This window comes from Simochromis diagramma, unplaced genomic scaffold (assembly GCF_900408965.1).
Source record: "Simochromis diagramma unplaced genomic scaffold, fSimDia1.1 OVJJ01000602.1, whole genome shotgun sequence".
NCBI lineage: Eukaryota > Metazoa > Chordata > Actinopteri > Cichliformes > Cichlidae > Simochromis > Simochromis diagramma.
This window is the reverse complement of record NW_024387040.1, coordinates 198779-219890: the sequence shown is the minus strand read 5'-3', so window position 1 is coordinate 219890 and position 21112 is coordinate 198779. Positions and strand designations below refer to the sequence as shown.

At 42.2% G+C, this 21112-nt stretch overlaps 2 protein-coding genes across 3 annotated transcripts in view; both read right to left on the bottom strand.

Moving 5' to 3' along the window:
• bmp6 (bone morphogenetic protein 6) overlaps positions 1-21112 on the bottom strand; it is a 49474-nt gene that overhangs the window by 3628 nt on the left and 24734 nt on the right. For both annotated transcript variants that reach the window (XM_040044465.1, XM_040044464.1), the window contains 5 exons: positions 17382-17574; positions 12715-12863; positions 12359-12556; positions 2203-2279; positions 979-1089 (listed from right to left, as the gene is read on the bottom strand). In XM_040044465.1, the coding sequence (XP_039900399.1) occupies positions 979-1089; positions 2203-2279; positions 12359-12556; positions 12715-12863; positions 17382-17574 (728 nt within the window). The remainder of the gene's footprint in view (positions 1-978; positions 1090-2202; positions 2280-12358; positions 12557-12714; positions 12864-17381; positions 17575-21112) is intronic.
• zgc:101569 (uncharacterized protein LOC449822 homolog) overlaps positions 17467-21112 on the bottom strand; it is a 51087-nt gene continuing 47441 nt past the window's right edge. The window contains exon 8 of the mRNA XM_040044468.1: positions 17467-17574. The gene's annotated coding sequence lies outside the window, so the exon portion shown is untranslated. The remainder of the gene's footprint in view (positions 17575-21112) is intronic.

Sequence of the window (21112 nt, the reverse complement as noted above, 5' to 3'; positions counted from 1 at the left end):
TTCTGCTGGTTTCTTTTTATCAAAAAGGATGTTTTTCCTTCCCACTGTCACCAAGTGCTGGCTCATAGGGGTCAAGCCAAGGCGCAATGATTTCTCTGTATTATTATAAAGTGTCTTGATGTGACTGTTGCTGCGATTTGTTGCTATATAAACAAAACTGAATTGAAGTGAATTAAGTTAAAGATTACTAAAATGCTAGGATGGTACTCAAGGAGCAAAAACTAATCGGATGGTCTGTCCCGCACAGACTACATTAAAAATCCTCCCAAGCACCAACAAACATGTCAGAGTGGTCCAGAGATTCAGTAACTCCAATTAGTATCGGTAGAAGCTGCTTGGCTATACTGTCTGTGCTGCCACGCTCCTAAATCCTGCATCCAATTGGGAGTTATGAAAACACAAGCTATCATCTGTACAGTTGTTCAGAACAGGGAAACTCTTCACAGAGACCAACTTTTTTTGGATAAGACTGTATAAATATATATATTTTTAATACCATAAACATTTTAACATGGAAGTCTATGGGGACTGATTCCATTTGAAGGCTGCTTCAAGTGGCCACTAGAAGAAGAGCAGTTACTCCATGTGTGGATGCACCTCATTTGTCTCTTTTATGTTTCGACTGTCCATGACAAGTAAATTTAATGGAGTTAACTGAGCTTCACAGAACTGTAACGCTTTATATTCACCGATATTTATAACCCTAAGAAGGCCACGGCGACTAGATTAAAAATACACTGTCGAAACACTCTCATATGCTCCTGTGCTTATTTTTAAAGGTCATTTAGACACACAATAGACCACTATTATATCTCGTTGCAGTGTTGCTACAACAATCCTAAATCCACAGGAAAAACTGTATGAGCACCACCACAAAGTTCTGGCAGACATAAGAGACGGGCCTAAAATGACTTCTTCTTCATTGTGTTAAGAATACACACATACTTAGTGCGGTAAACCGTAGTGGGATGGTCTTACCAGCGTCTGCACAATGGCGTGGTTGGTGGCATTCATGTGGGCATTAAGGGGGAAGGAGCATTCTCCATCACAGTAGTTGGCTGCGTAGCCGTCAGGAGCAATAATCCAGTCCTTAGAGAAACACGTGAAATCAGTTGGTTTTGGGATGAACAGAAATGAACAGTTTTGTTATTATTGGTTCAGTACAGCTGCTGTTGATAAATTCAGAGTTAACGTTCTCTCTGCGGACAAATCCACAGCGCTGTCTGTGAAATCACTCAGAGCTAATCCCTCTCCTCCTTCCTTCCACTCTTTCTGTCTTACTGTTTGACTCCGATGAGGTGTCGACAGGTTATCCCCCCACTCTAATTTGTGTTTTGATCTAGTTCATCTTCCTGTCAGTGTCAATCAACCGTCTGTCTTCACCTTTTCACTCTTCTGACAATCCCTTTCATTATTTCCAGCTCCCTTCCTCTGTCTGTCTGTGTGTGAATGATTGCTGGCAGTCTCCCTCTAGATGTCAGTGCTGTGTTAACAGCTGGTTGTATGTACCTCTGCCCTTCTCTTTTATTTCTTCCTCTGTATCTAAGTAAACACGCACACACACACTGTGATCTCCATTTAACCTTTTCTATGTCGCATCCTCTCTTGTTTCTAATGTGTACTGAGTAGTGTACTTTACAGAGTCATGCTGACAGGTTTCTTTCATTTACTACTTTATCGTGTAGAAAAACTGAGACGTGCTGTTGAAATTACACTTTTTTTCTTATGTTAAAGTATCTCGTGGAAAAAATAGTTATACTTTCCCACAATCTAAAGTGCCTTTCACATCCCTGCTCTGGGTGACGTCTGACTTCAAGGCCATGTATCTCACATCCCACCTCCCCTCGTCAGCTAACGGTTTACCTCCCCACCACCACCAGTGCATAAACTCTGGGGCGTTCATGCGACTCCACTCCATAATTTAGCTACTCATGCTCATTTTTTAAATATTAAGATATGACAATTTGTAGAAGGAAACCAGTCTGACAAGAGATGGCTACTTAATACACCTGATGGTGGCATACTGCTTTTGCTAAGAGTTTAAAAAACACACAAATCCCCTATTATTCCAACAATCATATAATATATATAATACTATACTCTAGTCTGCATAGTAGGAACACTGATTAGAATTAAAAAGTAGTCCTGACTAGACGACTGATGTATTAGGAAACTTTTAGGTGAAGCTTAAGGAGAAAATACCTGCCAGCCCAGCTCTCTGAAGCTGACGTACAGCTCGTGTCTTCTGCATGCTGTCTTCTGATCGCTGCTGTTGTAGTCTGAAAGACAAAGAACAGAAACCATCAGGGTTCACATATTACCACGATCCTCTCCAGACACGGGGCCACTCCACTTAGAATCATGATTAGCATCTGGTGTCGTTTTCCACATCGTTTGTGACCCTCAGCATGTGGAAAGTATGTCACAGCGCCATGATGATAAAACAAAGTGAAAGCCCTTTTCCTTGGGTAAATGATGTAAATATGTCCAGTGAAGTCCAGTGACACATTACATACTGAATCCGAGAGCAGAAGAATAACACAACACGCCTCGCGTAATGCACTGGGTGGAGAAACATGTGAGGGCGTAGACCGGAGCGCCGGCACAAGTGCTCATTACAGCGGTCGCTGCGCTGTACGTGCTTCACATTCATCTGCTGTCTAATGCACTTGAGCGCGTGCCTAATTGAATTCATTGGCAGTTACATATTATTTGGCACATGCACACGCAGTGAAATAGTGACAAGTGTGTTTGTGGACTCTCCGCCCATCAGCTTGTCCTTAATCATCTGTGTTCGCCTCTGCGGCCGTACAGCAACGGCTCAGACAGTCTCAGGTATAGGTTTGGTTTTCAAACTAGAAGAGGTCATTGCTGGCATCGGTCACCGCACTGAAGTCAAGACGGTGACACAGATTTTCCACTTAGGTTTCAAGGTCTCCCTTTAGCTTATTTACTCTGTCCTTTCATGGCTTTGATTACATTTTCACAACTAACCTGTGTGAGAAACAGGCAAAGTGCTACACAGTGGCACTGGTCCCATGTTCTCGATGGTTCTATATGAGGCTCTATTTGAGGCAATTATGACTCTACAACCACACACACACACAAGAGTAGCTTCTTTGAGCCCAAAACTGATTTTAATTGCAGTTAGTTGTTGGTCTGCACATCCATAATTATAAAACAGTTAACCAACTGTTTAGACTTTTGCTGAGGACCAGCCTTACAATCAAGCAGCAACCTCCAGGGCTGAGAAATAAAGCTAAGGTGCAATGCAAAGACTTGTAGTTCCTCTAATAGCCACTTGAGGCAACTCTAAAAGCATTTACAGTCTGGTATTAAATTAAAAAAAAATCTCTTTTTACCAAAGAAAAAACAGGAGATCAGAAATCAGTAGATGACGTTATTGTTGCCATCTTCTATATACAGTCTGTGGCTAGAATAATATTGTGATTATAATAAAACAATAAAAACTTTCACAGGTTTGAATCTAAATGCGACTGACCCTCTCATCCAAAACGCAGTGTTGACTTTTTCCAGTCTGACTCTTAACCTGTCAGCTCATGCACACATAGTTATTTATCACCTACAGGCAAATATAACTAGGTGTCATAGAATAAAATAAACAATAGAATAAATCGACTCTCCATCCAAGAAACTGGCATTTTATAGATTTTCTTTTGCCAGAAAAGTTTGCGTGTGTGTGTCTGTTTGTCTGTCTGTTTGAGAGTGAGTCACAAGGCAGTCGGGGATTTGTCACTCAGTCACAGCCACCACCCAGCCACTCACCTCACCAAGTCACCGACAGCAGCCTTGTTTAGTCAGCTGGAGTTGGAGGGAGACGCACACAGACATATATACAAACATATTTCGCTTATGTAATGCTAATTGATTTTGGTTCCTTACATCCATACGTCTATCATTCATTACAAGCGGCGCTTCCACTCGCAGTACGTACACATAGGCACTCACAGATGACCCGATGTTTATCTGTTTAACAGCCAAACCCACTTAGCTACTCATTAAAGCGGAGAGTTGTAATTTAAATTCACCAGAGTTGGTTGCATTACCATTTCGTCATCAAATTAAATTTAATTCTGAACAGACTCGCTGACTGCACTGCCCAGACCCGAGTGTTTTAGCTGGCCTTGCCTCAAATACAAAAAGAGACACAGACAGGGAGAGGAAGAGCAAAGCTGGGTTTCCTGCTTGGATTCATCGCAGACCATAAAGATGAGGTGACAGAGAGAGACGCATGTGAGGCCTGGCACTGCCTGTGTTTAGTCTTCATGTTTCTACCAACTGTACCATAAATGTGCAGTTGTACTTTATATAAGGACATCTACCAAACGGCACCAAAATAACAGCAATAACAAGAAAGACATGCCTATGATGGGTATTTCTAAGAAGTAAAAGGCAAATCAAGAGTAATCCAAGGCACTATTTTTGAGACACTGTGTCAAGACATAATTGCTTCCCTATATTTAACTGAAATAGTATGAAGATGACACAAAGGTAGGAAGAGATGATCTTGAAAAACACAAGCTCCACGTTTGAAAAAACATCTGGACTGTGCTCCGTCACCTCTTCAATTTAATTCAATTTTATTTTTATAACGCCAAATCACAACAACAGTCACCTCTAGGTGCATGAAGCTGTAAGGTAAAGACCTACAATAACTCAGATAAAGCCTAACAATCAGGTGGCCTTCTTTGATCTAGCACTTGGTGACAGTGGGAAGGAAAAACTCCCTTTTAACAGGATGAAACAGCAACCTAAGCCTATGGCAGCATGAATAAAGAAGCCAGCAGTGTGAGAGCAAAGAGCTCTATTGGGGTGATAGTCTTCTTCTTATCAGCACTATGTAAATGTTTGGGGAATGAAAGGAAAATTGTTGTTTGCTCTCACTCTTTTGTCATCAGACTTTCTGTGACAGCACGTCTGGATGGCAACATATGTTGCTCCCGATCAGTGCTAACAGAGTCGTCACAAGATGCATCTCCAAACTATCTGCCTCCCCTCTCCTATTCAGCTCAGAGGAAACTGTGTCTATGATTCACCTCATCTTACATGAACTTGGACGCATAAAACATCAAAGCTGGTTCTTCACAGCGCCACCTGTGGGATCTTTTTAATGACTGAATGCACCACAGTTTGATGTTGGAAACTGTTCAACTATTTATCCACACAGTCTCTCACAGACCGGTGAATCTCTCCTCATCTTTCCTCCATAATTTATCAGCCTCACTGGAATGCTCGTTTTAAGCCCAATCATGTTACTAATCAGCCTAATTAGTCCTGAGACGTGTCCCACCAGGTGTTTTTTTTGCACAACTTTTCCAGTCTCTGTGTGCCTTCTTTCCAACTTTTTATAAAAACATGTTACTGGCATCAAAATCAAAATTAGCATACAACACTCAAAGCTTTAGAAGTATTTGTACTGCACAAAGGTATAAAATGGTTTTCATCAATCTTTTCACAGCTTTGCAACTTTTTTGGAAACAAGGCTGGAAATTCGATGAATATTTCATCTGACTAGACGAGTTCGCTCTGTGAGAAGAAACAAAAGGTACCACTGGCCATGACAGTCAGCGGCATAGTGAGGTCAAAGGGTCATGTGTAACGGTCAGTCAGGATGCGGTCAGGTGTTTCCCTCGTTTAGGCTTCCTTCCTTTCCAGTAGGAAGGGCAGCTCGCGGCATGTCTGCTAATGTGGAAATAAGTTATAAGTTTACATGTCTGTGCAGTCAGTGGTACATCTCCATGTGCGTGTGTGTCTCTGTGTACCTCTGCATATGTGCAAATGTTTTTCTCAGCATTCAGGCATGCACGTTTGGCTCCTTGTGAAACTGTGTGTGCAGGATTGCACGCATCCATCCTGCCTTCAAACTGAACTAGTTAGAACTGTACATGGACAATACCAATACCTTTTTAACTGAGAATCAGTCACAGCACAGTGTACAGTGTTTATATACAGGAAACAGCCAAGGATAATGGAAGAGTACCATTGAAAGAAGAAATCTGATTGGCTATGAAACTTGGCTGACCTGATACAAACCTGAGGTGATGTTTATAGAAAGAGAAAACGACACACCTCTGAGCTGAACTGCTACCCTGCAGTACTGCAGGATGGCAGAGGTCTCAGGGTTAATATACAGAAACATACCAATGCATACTGGAATATATTTGTGTACTACTTAAGGCATTTCTGCAAATAGTGTAGCATATGCAATACTTTAAATAATGGAAAAACGCACTGTTTCTAAGTACACACACGCACCCTTGTTATTACACAACCTCTCATAGAGACCCCCCTACTTCCTCATCCAGGTCGAGTTTATGATGCGTGACATTCAGCTTTGGGTCAAATCACAGCTCAGGGTGGAGGGTGAATGTAGCCCGCGTGCCCCCTCCACACAGCATGAGAGGCCTTCGCACAATCAACCAGTCTAGTGATGTCTAAAGTCTGATAATCTCATTTTATTCACTGCTCTCTAAGGTGACTGTATTTTAAATATGACCTTGAGGGTTAAAAAGATTGAAGTCTATATACTTTTGCTTGCTAGAATGATCTAATGTGCCACTAATTAGCTAGATAAACATCCTATGCAGTCAGACAGGCAGGTCAAAGGTTCAGTAAATCATAAGTAAATAAGTGTGGCTTTGCTGTGCAGTTCAGAGTATCATATTTAGCGACATGCTTCTTTTTCCCTCTCTCTCACTCATCTCCGCACAACTCCTTTTCCCCCTCGGTCTTCAAAGCCATCAAACATTTACAGTCTGTGGGGCTTTTTAAGAGGAATAAAGCTGATATTTACTGCGGGCTTTCATTGAGTGTAAAGGCCCAGATTTGTGGTGCCCATAAACCACATCTCCCCTTCCTGCCTGTAAAAATTTAATGCCACACAGCTACCACTGAGCTCCGGCTCCCATGAGGCTTCCATTCATTTCTTTTTCCTTTCCTTGACAGAGAGCAGAGGTGAGAAGAGACAAAAAGTGACTCAACGTGTTATACTTGCTGTATTAATTAAAGGCCTTAGAGTGTGTGTGAGTGCTACTGTAGAGTTTGACATTAAAGTAGTCGGTTTAACTAAAATACTGTAAAAATACAATCATTTAGAAGCTTTCCTCCACATAATATGGAGATGCTAAGCTATGCTGGTTAACTTAGCTTAGCATGAACACTGGAAACAGGGGGAAAAAGCTAGCCTGGCTCTGTTGAAAGGCTAAAGGTTTGATGTGTAAGGTGAAGTCTGTTTATCCAAAGGTAGTGCAAGGCTAAACAGGTTAGCTTTTATGCTAAACAGGCTAATATGAAGATCTCTGCAAGAAAAGCTAACGAGTGCACTCAATATCATGACTGCAAGTTTAAAAAGAGGTATTTTGGTGTTTGTAACTTCTCTTGGCCCTTTGACAAAAGTATGGACCTAAACTCTGAGACACAGTGCACTTACAGTCTTCATTACACATGTACATGTCACAGCTGTCTTTCACAAATTAAGTTGGAGGTGGCAAAGCGTTTCGATGATAACCGTGATCTTTGAAACATAATAATAACTACAATCAGAACTATGTCATAGCACAAGCCACAGCAACTATCTGACATAGAAGATTTGAGTTACATAGGGCTGTAATCTGGATATTTTGAATTCTAGTGGTACAGTAAAAACAGCCGTGAAATCCCTGGACTAGATAGACAGATAGGTGGATAGATTATCTTTAATGAAACTTTACTGACCCCACAAGACAATTATTGAGTCTGAGCAGCAGGATAAGAATAAAAAAGTGCAGTATGCAATAAATAAACAACATAGTCCCAGTAAAAGTGCCACATGCACATAGAGTAGCCCTTATACTTTGAGATATTGCAAAAATTCACATACACAACGGTGATAAAAAACAAACAAACAAAGAAACTAAAAAAGAAAACAAATGAGACAAGCTAAACAAGAGTAAACAGTAAGACTGAGATCATGTAAATAGCATTAATAAATAATTTGTACACTATAAGAATATGTCTTGCATTCAGTAGTAACACATAATTCATAAATGACTGATTTTTAGTGAGGGGGAGGTGTAGACATGGCGGTTAATTATGGAAAAATCACCTCAGATATCGCTTGCTATTCAAAGTAAATATCTTTGTCCTTTCAACATGACTTCAGAGGATTTTAAGACCCAAACCATGAACTCCACTTTCACCTTCTTCTTGAACTACATTCAGGACCAAATATTTGAAAATAACACTAATGGGAGGGAGAAAAAAAAGCAGGATTTCCTCTACTGAGATGGCAATGTAAACGGACACTGTAGCACAGAGCTCCGCCGCTGTGTTACGGCAGCTTACCTAACAGTGTTTAACCTGGAAATGTTTCTCTGCGAGTAGACAAACATCCATTTGACCGCGTGATAGTAAAACTCTGCACTAAAACCGATTCACATTGAATTCATCAGGGTGGGGCTCCTACTGCCGGTTCCCACCCTGTCTATTGAATAGCAGGGGAAACACTGCTCCTTACTGAACATAAGCACTGTGGCTCTTTAACACTGAGACTTTTAATGTACTGTATGACTTCACTTTAACCCTTCCTCGCCACTCTTTGAACCTCAAACTCTGGAAAAGCCTGTAAATTATATTTATCTCCGGTTGTTCCAAAAACACGAGGATCTTATGGTGCCAGTTCAGATGTTATAACTGCACAGCTCGGATTCAGTGTTTCAGTGACATAAAAAGAGTCACAGAAACCCAAGCGGGCCAAAGCTTTTCAAGCCGCTCCACCTACAGCCTATGGTTTACTCCAGCTATTTCTTAATTCCAAAGCGAGAAAAAAATAGCAGGTTTTACAGTAGCAATTACACAAATTCCCATAGAGGTGGTGGCAGTGGTGGTGGTGGTGATGGAAAACTCAGTCCCAGTGTTCAAAATAAAATCCTTCACCCTGAAGGAGGAAGGAGCGTGTCCCAAAAGTTGTGAAGACATGAAAGGAGAATGTCACTGTTGCCTCTGACGTTCCTCCCCCTCCCTGCAGCCACTACTACTCAAGTTTATCTTTCTTCCTGTCTTTCATCACAGAGGTTATTAAACCCTGCGAGGGAGCTCCGCCATGTCTAATTACGCCAACGGTAAACAAAAGGAGGTCGGGTGGTGAAGGAGTGAGGAGAACGAAGAGGAGGAGGAGGAGGGAGGAGAAGAACGACAGATGAAAAAACACAGCTGGCTGCGCGCCGTGTTATTATAATTCTTTAAGCAATACTGTTAGCTTGGTCAGTCTTTTAGCTGTGCAACTAATGACTAGCTAGGCCTAATTACAGGCCGCTGGTGCTGTGCCGGGACGTGATATTCCTTCCCCGGATGGTTGTTAACTTCCCCCACAGCCAAGGCCCAGCCCGACTCCCATTACCTCCCCAACCCTTCCTCGCCCACAAAACCCCAAATTACCTTTAAAGGTGTTGTATTGTTCTTTTGGCAACATACACACCAGCGTTTTCCACTGTGCACACATCAGACACACCCAGAGTGGGTGGAAATATCACGGCTGTTGTAAAAGATATTCCCGGTCTTCCCCGCACGCCTCGGAATCTAAGGCGAAACTTAAAAAAAAGAGATTTACCCCACTAAACAGGAAGAACAGGAAAAACAAAAACACTGGGATAAAAGTGGCTGGTCTGAAAGCTGTGTGTGTGTGTGTGTGTGTGTGTGTGTGTGTGTGTGTGTGTGTGTGTGTGTGTGTGTGTGTGTGTGTGTGTGTGTGTGCGGGTGCTTTCAGGAGCAAAATGTGGAAAACAAAGATGATTTGTTACACTTAGAATTACACCATAATCTCAAAACTATTGCTGCAGAAATTTCTTTGGCCGATTCTGGCCTCTTTTGTCATCTGGAAGATATTTAATATCAGATGTCGATTTAAACCCAGCTCGCTAAAATGGTGCAAATGAGAAAATAACAAGGTCCAAAACCTCACAGGGATTAGAGCTGGGAAAATAAAGTTGTCCTGGTTTAAAGGTTGCTTTATAGCCCTAGCAGACCGAGCAAGGCACGAGAGTCATTTGTGGCGAATCGAGGCGCAGCAAGGCCAAATTCATGAAGACCAAATCAAAATCGACAAAAATGTATTAAATTAAAAATGGGTCTGATGATGTCAGGGATTACTTTGGGATTAAAAACATGAGGCAGTGGAATCAGGTTGACCTAGGTTATTTTTAGAAAACACACGGGCTGAGTTAGTTTAAAAAGCCTCTATGTGGACGCTACTGCACACATTTGAAACAAACACGTTGCTGCCGCTCGCTCTTAGATCTCCCGCTTCTTTGGAAAAATATCCATGAGGGTGAATTCCCGGCCAAACAGAAACTGGGGGACAGCATCCACATTTTGTTTCTCCCCATGAGCGCTCCACAAGACGGATGCTCTCCCCATCCATCGCGGCCTCCTCCCCGTCTCTGAAGTGAGTGATGCGGTATTGAAACCATATGCCCTCCTGAATTCCTCGCGGATCCTCCCATCCCGTCCAATCCCTGCAGTCCTCTTGCTGGCCACGGACACACGGCTGTCGCGAGGGGGGCCTCCCTGCTTCCTGTGTAGGATCTAAATATTTACACTCCCAGTCGTCCCGAGTGGCGAGGCGGAGAGGTCTTGATGTTTTGGGTTATGTAAAGTCCAATCCTCCAGGACGCATATTTAACAGATTGTCGTTGTTAGAGCACTTTTTTCAGCAGACTCGCTCCGTGGAAAGTTTTTCATCCTCCCGATGCAGAAGGGGACACAAAAAGCTTTATACTGAAAGGGAGCAGGGTTTGAAATCCACGCTGTGTACCCCAGAATAACTTTGTCTTTACGACATCCTGCCTTAAAGTCTTCGGACGTCTCGAGCCAAAGGTGACAGCTGGGCGGTGGAGAATACAGGTCTGGAGCCAAAACTGAACATGTGGTGAGATCTAACTGTCCCGTAGCATAACAAATGATGAGTCTTTGTTCTGTGTCGTGTCAGCCAAAGCTTTCATCTAATGCAATTACTAAGAAAAAGCCCTGCAGGAATTTAACATACAACCTCTGGTGTTAACAGCAGTGCCGCGTAACCTACTGAGAAAGTCGCAGCAGATGCTCTGAGCAAACAGAAGATCGAGCCAACAAATCTCAGCAGAGGGTTTTGCAGGGAGTAGCGATGAGAGCAAACCTGTCCTGGAAATGCTTCTGCGTTCCGTACAGATGTTAGAGCCATTAAGCAGGGAGCAAAAGAAAGCAAAGCAAAGGTAAATCGCTACCTAAGTAGCCAGTCAGGATGGGAGGATTTGCAGCTCTATGTGAGTGCAGACAAGAGCTGTGATTAGACACGAGGACCAAAGATAAGCCAGTTATAGCCAAGATTTGGGTTACTGTGGCACATCCTCTAACCTCTTTGGTCTGATCGTTAGCTTTAGTTGGCATCACTCTGTGCTTAGATACTCGCAGCCCCTGGAAGCACACTTAGGCTTACTATGGCTCATCATTTAAAGTCCAACAACGAGTGCAGAAAGCAGATGCACTGGATTCACGTACATCTAAAGGTTTGTGCGCGTAACTTGGCGAGGATAAGACCAGTATCAACAGCAAGCAGACTGAGGACTACCTTTACATACTGCAGCAGTCACACAATGAAGCCTCACAGGAGCAGCTTAGCTTTAAGCACTATAAAGGTCCAGAATCACACAGCAGGTGGAAGGCAGGCGGATTATGGGTTGATTTAATTTGAAAAGCTTGTGAGACTCATAACATCAGGCTCATACCTTCACATTACATCATCTGTTGAGTAGGAAGAGAAGCAAGCAGGGCTAATGAGGAGGTCCGGAGGATGAGGTCACCTGTCAAGATGGATTCAACGCCTGCGCCTTAAATCACTGAATATTCAGTAGCTCACAATTCTGTGAGATCGTGTCCCGTTGTAAATTTCTAGCAAGACTTACAACACAGTTTACAGATGCACCAGAGGTGTGTCAGTTTAAAGTCATCTTATCGTCATTCACATGGCCTGTTCTTTAATATTTGGGCCCAAGGTTCTTCCTCATGCACTCTCTCCCTGCCACCATGCATTTAAGTCACTCCTCAGAGCAGAAACGGTGTATAACCAATATAACAAATAACTATATTCCCTGCTCAAAAGACATGTATTGGGAAAAAACTGTAATACCTTAATCATACAAAGGGAAAAAAAAAAAAAGGTCTACAATTCTCATCTGATCGGCACTGATTAAAGAGATCCGGCAAACGTCGGTGACATCAGTGGATGTAGATCATTTTTGCTATTCTGTTACTTTTGAGTCTGACTGCATTCACGACTCCACTGCGTAATGAGGTCAGTTAAGGTTCAGCGTTCTTGCAGACTGACCTGCTGGGCCCGGCCCTCTAGATCCCTCTGGCGGTTGTGCGGATCGATTGCGGTGCGGCTGGCGCCGTCTCCCACTAGCGGAGCGGACGGTGCGGATGTGCACTTCACTGACTTTAAAGAAGGCCACCATGAAAGGCTGCTTATCCAGTGCACCGTCGCGTCCTACAAGCCCCGCCTCCTTGGAGCTGACGCTCTGTCCTGTTTAAAAAAAAGATCACAGTAAGTACGAACCACAGAAGATCAAAAACTTCCAGCAATGACTGCTGACCTTTACTTTGCTGAGAGAAAGTGATGCATTTTAACTGCTCCAACTATGGCTTTGTATTACAAAAGAGATGTGCAATTGGATCCCTCACCGCTGCTGGTCTCCACACTGATCTGCAGACCCAGGTTGTGTGCGGGACTCATCACCCACAGGTTACTAGTGGCAGTGATGTCAAACTCCAGCCAGCCCTCCTCAGCTGCCCACAGCCTGCGAGACTCCAGCAGGAACAGATCTGCCTCTCTGTGACATAATGGCAAACAAACACCAGAAGAAACTTATTACACGAAACAGTAGTAATACTTGTGCCAATACTGGCATTTGTACATGGATGTACTGGAACGGTATTAAAAATGGTTGTAGTCATCTCATCTGACCAAAGAACGTGCTTCCAGTTTGCATAATCTTTCTCCACTCGTGTCTTGGCAGTTATTCTGGGCTCTTTAGATATAATTCTCACTAGTTTTCTTCCCAGAGTCTTTGAAATATTTCCCTTCCTACCTCTGACAGGCTTGTTCTGCACTGTGTGGCTCTCTTTCAGTGTCTTGATGATTTTTCTCATTCCAGTTCTTCACATTTGATAACTTAATACTAAACTCACAGCTTTTGTTTGTGGTGGTAAGATGCTTTCTCAGGTGACAGCTCAAACTGCTGCTGAAGTTTTTATACTGTGTGTAAATTGGAAGATAGAGTGTTTTAATGTGATTTTCCAATCTTTGACCATTACAAGGTTAAAGCACATCACTGCATAGCAGAGGTTTGTCCTTTATAAAAGTCAACAAGAACACCAGTTTTCAGGGGGGCAATGATACTGAGCCTGGTAATTTATGCTATTACTGAAATAATTCTGTCATTGTTCAAATAGAAATAAACTACACAAATAATTTTGTCCTCATCTGTATTAAGTCAATTAAATACAAGCTGCTATTAGATATTATACTGCACTGCTAAAAGTGCTATGATGGACCTAATGCCTGAACTACGCTTCCAGGTAACTTGACATCCACCCCCCAAGAAATGTAACTACACATCTGTTTGGCGCAGCCCACAACGACTGAATGTGGAAAGCTATAATGTGAGGTTAAGAAGGAGTTTCCAGTTACGTCGTAAGTCACGACATAGATTTCCCGCAGAAGTCTAAATTACGCTTAAGGAGTCCGCTGTGCTGCTTTTCACCGGCAGCAGATCATTTTGGGTCCATGCAGCTTTACATTTTTGCCTTTTCGATTCATGATTAATAAATTCTGACTCAGTAAAACTTGCTGCTGTGTGGCTCTCCCTCTTTGATGTCCTCAACAGAAATGACAATTTATATACGTTTGGTTTACTGCATTCAGTCTTATGTATAAAACAGGGGCAGCAAAGAGCATCACTGAGATCACGCAACGCTAGAAAGGGCAGATCTACCGCTTTAAGAAACCAAAGACGCAGAAGCTCTTGGTTTCTATCGAGGTAAGAGTATCATAACAAAATGACAGGAAGATGGATAGCGGCACTTAACAAAAAATGCTGGGATACTGTATTCTACTCTAGCGTAGATCTGACCTTAAAGTCTACATCTCTGAGGGACTACGAACAGGAAGGAATTAAAAGTATGATATCAGGCTACATGCATGTTAATATCATTTACAAAAAAACAAACAAAAGTGAGTTCATCGAATCAGGCTTCAAATGTGTCAAAAGAGGAGGGAGGTAAAAATAGTGACAGCAGAGGAGATGTAAGGAAAAGACAGAGTGTGAATGATAAGAGGCCTCTGTCCTCCCACCGTCCCATTACAGCAGTAATAACACTGCGGCGGTCCTGTCAGACACTCCTCCACGAGACACATCAAAGCCTCGCAATCATCCAGGTGTTCAGAGAATGTCCCTGCAGTCATGCTTCAGCAGCCTCTCTTTATTGCTCATTAATGAGTGTTTCTGACGGCTTCCGTATGAGCACCTACACCCTGTTTTCCTACACGCATATGGTACTCCACCCTACTGCTGAGTTTGCACATTTGTCCCAGGTGCACTTGTGTTTCTGCATCATTGTCACGTAACGCTCGCGTGACAGAGAACAGCAGGGAGTCGGTGAGAGAGACACCTGCAGGGTGATCGTCTACTGTACGAATGTGTTATTGACTGGCTGCTTTAAATGAACTGGAATAATAAGGTCAAGAGTCAAAGTCGTGTTTCTTTGTACCATAAATCCCCTTTATGAGTCTTGTCAGTGACTTGTTAAAATTGTTATCCAAGGTAGGAAAGTGTGACTCGCAGCTGGCCTGGTTATTTCACATGCTTTCGTCTTTGAAACTGGTGCAATGGCATATTTGTAAGACCTTAAAAACAATACACGAGTCAGACATCTGGAGGAAAAAACAGAGATTGTAAGGACTAACTCTCCTGAGCGGGTACAGGACAGTCTTTGTCTTTACTCAACACAAAGTCAGGCCGGCCACCTTTTTTTTTTTTTTTGCATTGTAATCTGTCGCATTCCTCAGCCGGGTGTCAGGCTAATTAAGCGCTCTATCATTACAGCTCGGAGTCAGAGCACGAGTCAGGTTTTATGGGAAGGAGGAGCACGAGAAAGTTAACGGGCTTCCCGCTGATTATGAAGGGACGGTTTTGCAAAACGGGGAAAAAACAGTAATGTTTTTTCTCATGTACGTGACAATACCTCAGATGATATCTGCACTGAAGAGATCGAATAATGTAAAACTGCAGTTACAAGGCGTTATTATACATGCAGTTTATTTTCTCCATCTGATAACAAGAAGAGAAAGCGAGAGCACAAACCAGCCGCTGTAGGGACAAAGGAGAAAATAAATGTACTGTGTGTGAATCCTCTGACAGACTGAATTGGTTTTATTTAACACAAAAGAATTAATCAAGTGTAACAGTTTGTCATTCATCAATGGCTTTTTAAGGAGAGAGTTCCTTCGGCGTGTATTCACTGATAGACTAAATATATCGAGCTATGTAAGGCTAAAAACAGATATCAGACATTCTCTCCATGTTTGTGCTGGTAGACGGTGGGCGGGCTTGATAAAACACAAATGTCATTCAGAAACTCTGTTTATCTAGCCCTGCAGTCTTAATGTACAGTAAATGTTTAGCATGCATTAACCGTGCTTTTTCTGGTGAGGATTTTGAAGTTGTGCTATTTCTGTAATGCTTGATTTTACATGATAAACACAGCAGCTGCCAAAAGTATGTGCAACGCACGGCGAGAAGGAAAGACGTTTTTACACCTCGATATCCAGAAAATGTGAATGTGAATGCTTTTGGAGCCTACAGGAACCTACCTGCAGGGCCATCGACGTGCACGTGTTTCACAGCTAAGAGCTGCTGAAACCCAAATAATTAAAGGAAAGTTTAGTAGCTCAGTCCCAATACATTGTTGCACAAAAGCCTTGAGCTGAACCTCATTTCTTAATATTTTGCTGCGCATCGAGTTAGTGAAACATGCAAACAAACATGGAAATACAGTATCCAGTTAGCTTGTACAACAACAGAGTTTGTACAATTCGATCTTGAAAGTCAGAATTTGGTATGAACTTCTTTATTCTTCAACAGCCTGAATTCTCCAAGGCAGCTTCCTCGTCATTGCTTTAAGTAGTCTTCAGGAATGGTTCTCCAGGCATCTTCAAGGACATTCAAACTCTTCTTTGGATGTTGGCTGACTTTTGTTCTGTTCTCTGCCGAGATGTCAGATGCTTTCCAATAGCATTGCGTGGTGGATTAAAGTCTGATGGTATTTTTCTGCGTTCGTAATTACATCAACTTTGACAAGATCTCCAACACCACTGGCTAAGTTGCAGCTCCAAACCATGACACAGCCTCCACCCTGTTTTTCAGACGGTTGTAGACACTCACTTTTGTACCTCTCTCCTGGGCTTCCTCACATACTGATAATTTGGCTTCTTCACTCCATCAGACGTGTTGTCACTGATTTTCAGTCCAGTTCTTGCATACTTTGGCATACAAAACCATTTTCTTTCTGTTTCCCTTCCTTAAGAATGGCTTCTTAACAACTGAGACTATTTCTGATAAGGCTTCAGATCCTGTCTCATGTCTTTTCTGGATTTTTTCCCCCGTTTCTCAAGGACATGAGGTTCAGATACTGTTCATCTGCTGTAGATTTCCGCAAATGTTTCTAAGGACACACTGCACACCATGCTGAGATATGCCAAGTTTTTAGCTAATGGCTCTTTGGAAATGACCTTGTTTGTGCAAAAACACTATTTTATGTCTGTCACACTGTGTTATCTTCGGTATTTTTCATAAATTCAACTACTATTTGTGCTCCACAGCTTTGGTAATAATCAAATATTCTCAGCTTCAGCCAGAGAGGTGGAGGTGAGTAATTTTATGACCCCCAAATCAAACCCACACATAAGTTACAGATATCTGCTCTGCTGTGATCTCACTGTAAGTGAGACGGATGTAAAGTGCTCGAGCCAAGATCGTGCACATATAGCACGGATAAAAAAAATTCATACAACTGAAAACCAGTAAATGATTATTATTTATTCAAGTACATTTTAAGAAATGTGAATAAAAGAGTATGCAAGAAAACCAAAACTCCCATATTTAAGATATAGTGTGGTATACACAATTCTGAGACTATTAACTTATTACTTCTTTTTGTTTTTCCCCAAGTTAGTATAAAAATACTTTTATAGTTTTGCACAAACACAGATGAGACAATCAAGAGAAAATCTAACAGTGAATCGGACTTCAGCATAGACGTTGGAAACTCTGTAAAAGTTTATATGCTACCTGTCAGGGTGCTCCTTGACCACCTGGTAGACTTTCAGCAGGAAGGTGTCGTTGCGGAAAGCACGACTCACGCACTCCTTGTAGAGGCGAAACTCGGCGGCGGTGATGGCCTCGCCCTCTGGGATCTGCGAGAGGTTGAACTTGAACTCCTTGTGGTGACGCCTGTGCGGTGAGAGCTCCCTGTCGTACTCCACTGTGGGTTAGAAACACATACGCATGCTTTTAGGACCATAGCTCACACAAGGCGAGATATAAACCAGGGTGAGGAAAAAAGCTATTAACGTAAAGCTAAATGAAGCTAATGTTCATCAGAAAAAATGGCAGGTTGATTTGTGCTTCTACGGATCAAATGGTAATCATGTCTTTTGGCCCATATGCTCTCTTTCCAGCAGCTTGATTCAAGCTCATGATCCATTTTCCACAAATAGGATCAAATTATAGATCCGCAAACAGGGTTTCATCGTAAATATGCAGTAGTGAATGATGAGCGGATATCCTTTTCAGACACGCCTTTAAAGTATGTCAAACATGTGATTTATACATAAACTCTAATAGGTTTCTTGGCTTCCACTTGCTATAAATAAATCCCTGTTATCATCAGTTCACAGCAAAAGGCCAAAAGCAGCAAACTTAGAGTCACTCTGCGACCACTTCTGACAGCGTGAAATGACGAAAACCAACAAAATTCTCTCCCTCCTATGTTTTAAGTGCAATATGCACCATAATGATAATGTGCTCTCCGGGGAATCGTTTCCGTCTCTGCTGGAGGTTTCTCTCCCACAGCGAAGGACCCGGAGAGTCGACAGACACGGGGAGTAAGATGGGGACAGGAATAAAGAGGACAATTAGAAGGCTGTGTATAGAAATACCCAGGCCAACACTAACAGTAGATGTTATACTCATCAACGCGCTATTCTTACCCCATCACACTTTAAATAGACTCTCGTACACCCCACAGGCATGCTCACACACACGCTCTCTCATCGTCTGCAGTTACCGCTCAGTGCAGCGAGGTTCAGCAGACTTTTCACCCCCACCGACTGAGCGCAGACCAACTTGGTACCACAGTCAGACGTATACTACCACCTCAGTTTTTCACCCACTGTGAGATCGAACACAGGCCACGTTTTCACACGACTTAGATCCATCCTCTGCCTTGATCCGTGGCCAGTCTCACGCTCCAGTTTGAACTGGTCTCACTCCCAAACTGACCCACATGTGCAGCAAACGCCTCCAGAGAAACACAGCCACCACATCTAACCCGCTGTTGGAATACAGTAAACATGGAGGGGGCTGCAATGAGCCTTTATGCTCTCATTTATACATTTATGTGCAGCTGAAGGCAGAAAATTTATAAACATGACAATGAGGATGAGAGGGGAGATAAAAAGAGTAATTATGGCTTTTTGCTGAGCAATGGCTGTATTCAGTTGGGTGTGGGCGTGTGATGTAAATAGCTTCATTCCTGCAAAATTTCAGGATGTGCACTTTTGTCACCGCCTGCCTGAAGGACTCTTTGGAAGGACGAATGATTTGTTCATTGTTCAGACAAATCAGAAGTTTACAAACACAAACCTGACGCTCCAAACCAGCAAACTGCAAAAACCGCAAAAGCTTTTATGGAGGTTCTCACAGTTGATGATCAGTTAATGCATTTGAGTGCATCGATTCGCAGCACCTGGCTGCTACTTACTCTTTTAATTCCTGTGGAAGCAGGACTGCATCGAATCCTGTGAAAACTGCCTTTTTAACTGGATCATACCAAAGCTAAAGTACCAAAGTTTAACTTATTAAACTTAGTTATTGAGACTGTACAAAACAGGGGGAACACCAAAGGAGCAACACAGAAGTCAGCACACACTGACTAACACCTCTATGAGGAAATGTTACTGAAATATATCAAATCAAAGGTAAAGGATAATACACTTGGTATAAACTAAGTATTTAACAATTAAGTAAATTACATTTGACTAGATTACATTCAATGTAACATTTTAAAATTCAATAAAATAACATGGAAAATTACTTAAAGTCAGCATTTAAGGCATAAATATTTATAGGAGTGCTGAATAAAAGTTCATTTTATTAATTATAACATAGAAACATGTTTCCCAAAGACTTTAATTTAATCTGATCAAACGTTTGCCCTTTAAACCAGGGCTTTTCCCAAGTTTTGGCTTCAGGGACTCCTTATAGACCAGCAGTCCCCAACCTTTTTTGCACCACAGACCGGTTTATGTTTGACAATATTTTCACGGACCGACCTTTTACTTCCTAGGACCTGGAGTCCACGTATGTGGACATCACATTTTGGGTTTTCTAGACCAAAATACTTAATTTTTCTCTACTAGGGCCTGATATCCACTTACGAGGACATTATATTGCCGCTGTTCTATCAAAATTTAAAACCAATGTCCTCATATGTGGATGTCATTTGTCTCAGAAACAAAAAAAACCCCTGAAAACCATAAATTTCACACCCGAGCCTCAACTCTTGTGGACCGGTACCGGTCCGTAGCCCGGGGGTTGGGGGACCGCTGTTACAGAGGACAACATTTTCCAAGGACTTCCTCATAAACCTGATTCTGATTTATTTTGTTTGGTCTTAGCGTCCTTGAAGACGTGGATCTAAATATTTCTTTATGATCACCAGCTACCGAGTTAATATGCCAAACTACACAGTGACAGCAGGATAACCGACCAAAGATGACATGGGAGGGACTAAAGGACAAAGTATGCCTCCCTTATTGAAATATGTGGTCACTGGTCACAGCATGAATCAGTCAGTCATATTTTATTTAAACAGAGTCAAAGATTAATTTTGCATACTTTTACAGTCCAAATCTTAGGTAAGAAAGTTACAGTTTTGTACCTGAGCCAGACTTGTTAAAACCTTCTGGTAATTTTTATGATGTGGGGATCCACCCAGAAATGGACCGATGACACATTTTCCTCGAGTCATAGCAGAAGAGAAACTGTGTTGATGTGAGAACACTGGAACTAATCAGACTCTCCCAGAAGTGCCAGCTCCACCTTGTACCTACACCCTGCAAGGTCAAAGCTCCCCTCATCTCTGGACATTTTCAACTTTTACATGAATTTTGAATTTGAGTGAGCAAAAGGAGGGCCACGAAGGAAGACGTATCTTTCTGGCTTCACAAAAAAAAAAAAAAAAAGCAAGCTGATGTGACTTAAATCAAAAGATTATAATAAAACGAAGCATCTCAGTTTACGTCTGTGCGAGGTCTGCCGATCTGTACTTCAAACACTTTCCACTGGAGCAAAGGAAACCACCTATGGAGAACAAGCTGTTATTCACATCAGCGTCACTGCGACTTTTATCAGATGTGACAGTGACCATTTCATCATCTTATTCCAGAAGCTGCCCACACACACACACACACGTGTTATGTGTGATAACAGGTCTGCTCTTGTGTTCAAGGGTGGATAGATCAGAAAAGCGTTTGTGTCTGTGTGTGGACGCCTTAAACAGAGGTCATGCACCCTAAATGACTTTACAACGCTCGCTTCAACACCCCTGAGCTTGAATACAAATCGCTTGAAATGTGATATTCCCCGTTTAACTGTTTTTTGCTTGAAAGCTCTCTGATAGACTGTAGGTTGGTGAGAAGGTCAGGAGGAGTTTAATGTGGTGACTGTTTATTATATTTCCTGAAATAAATGGTAAATGTATAAAATAAAACAGCAGGAGCTCAAACAAAGGATTAAAA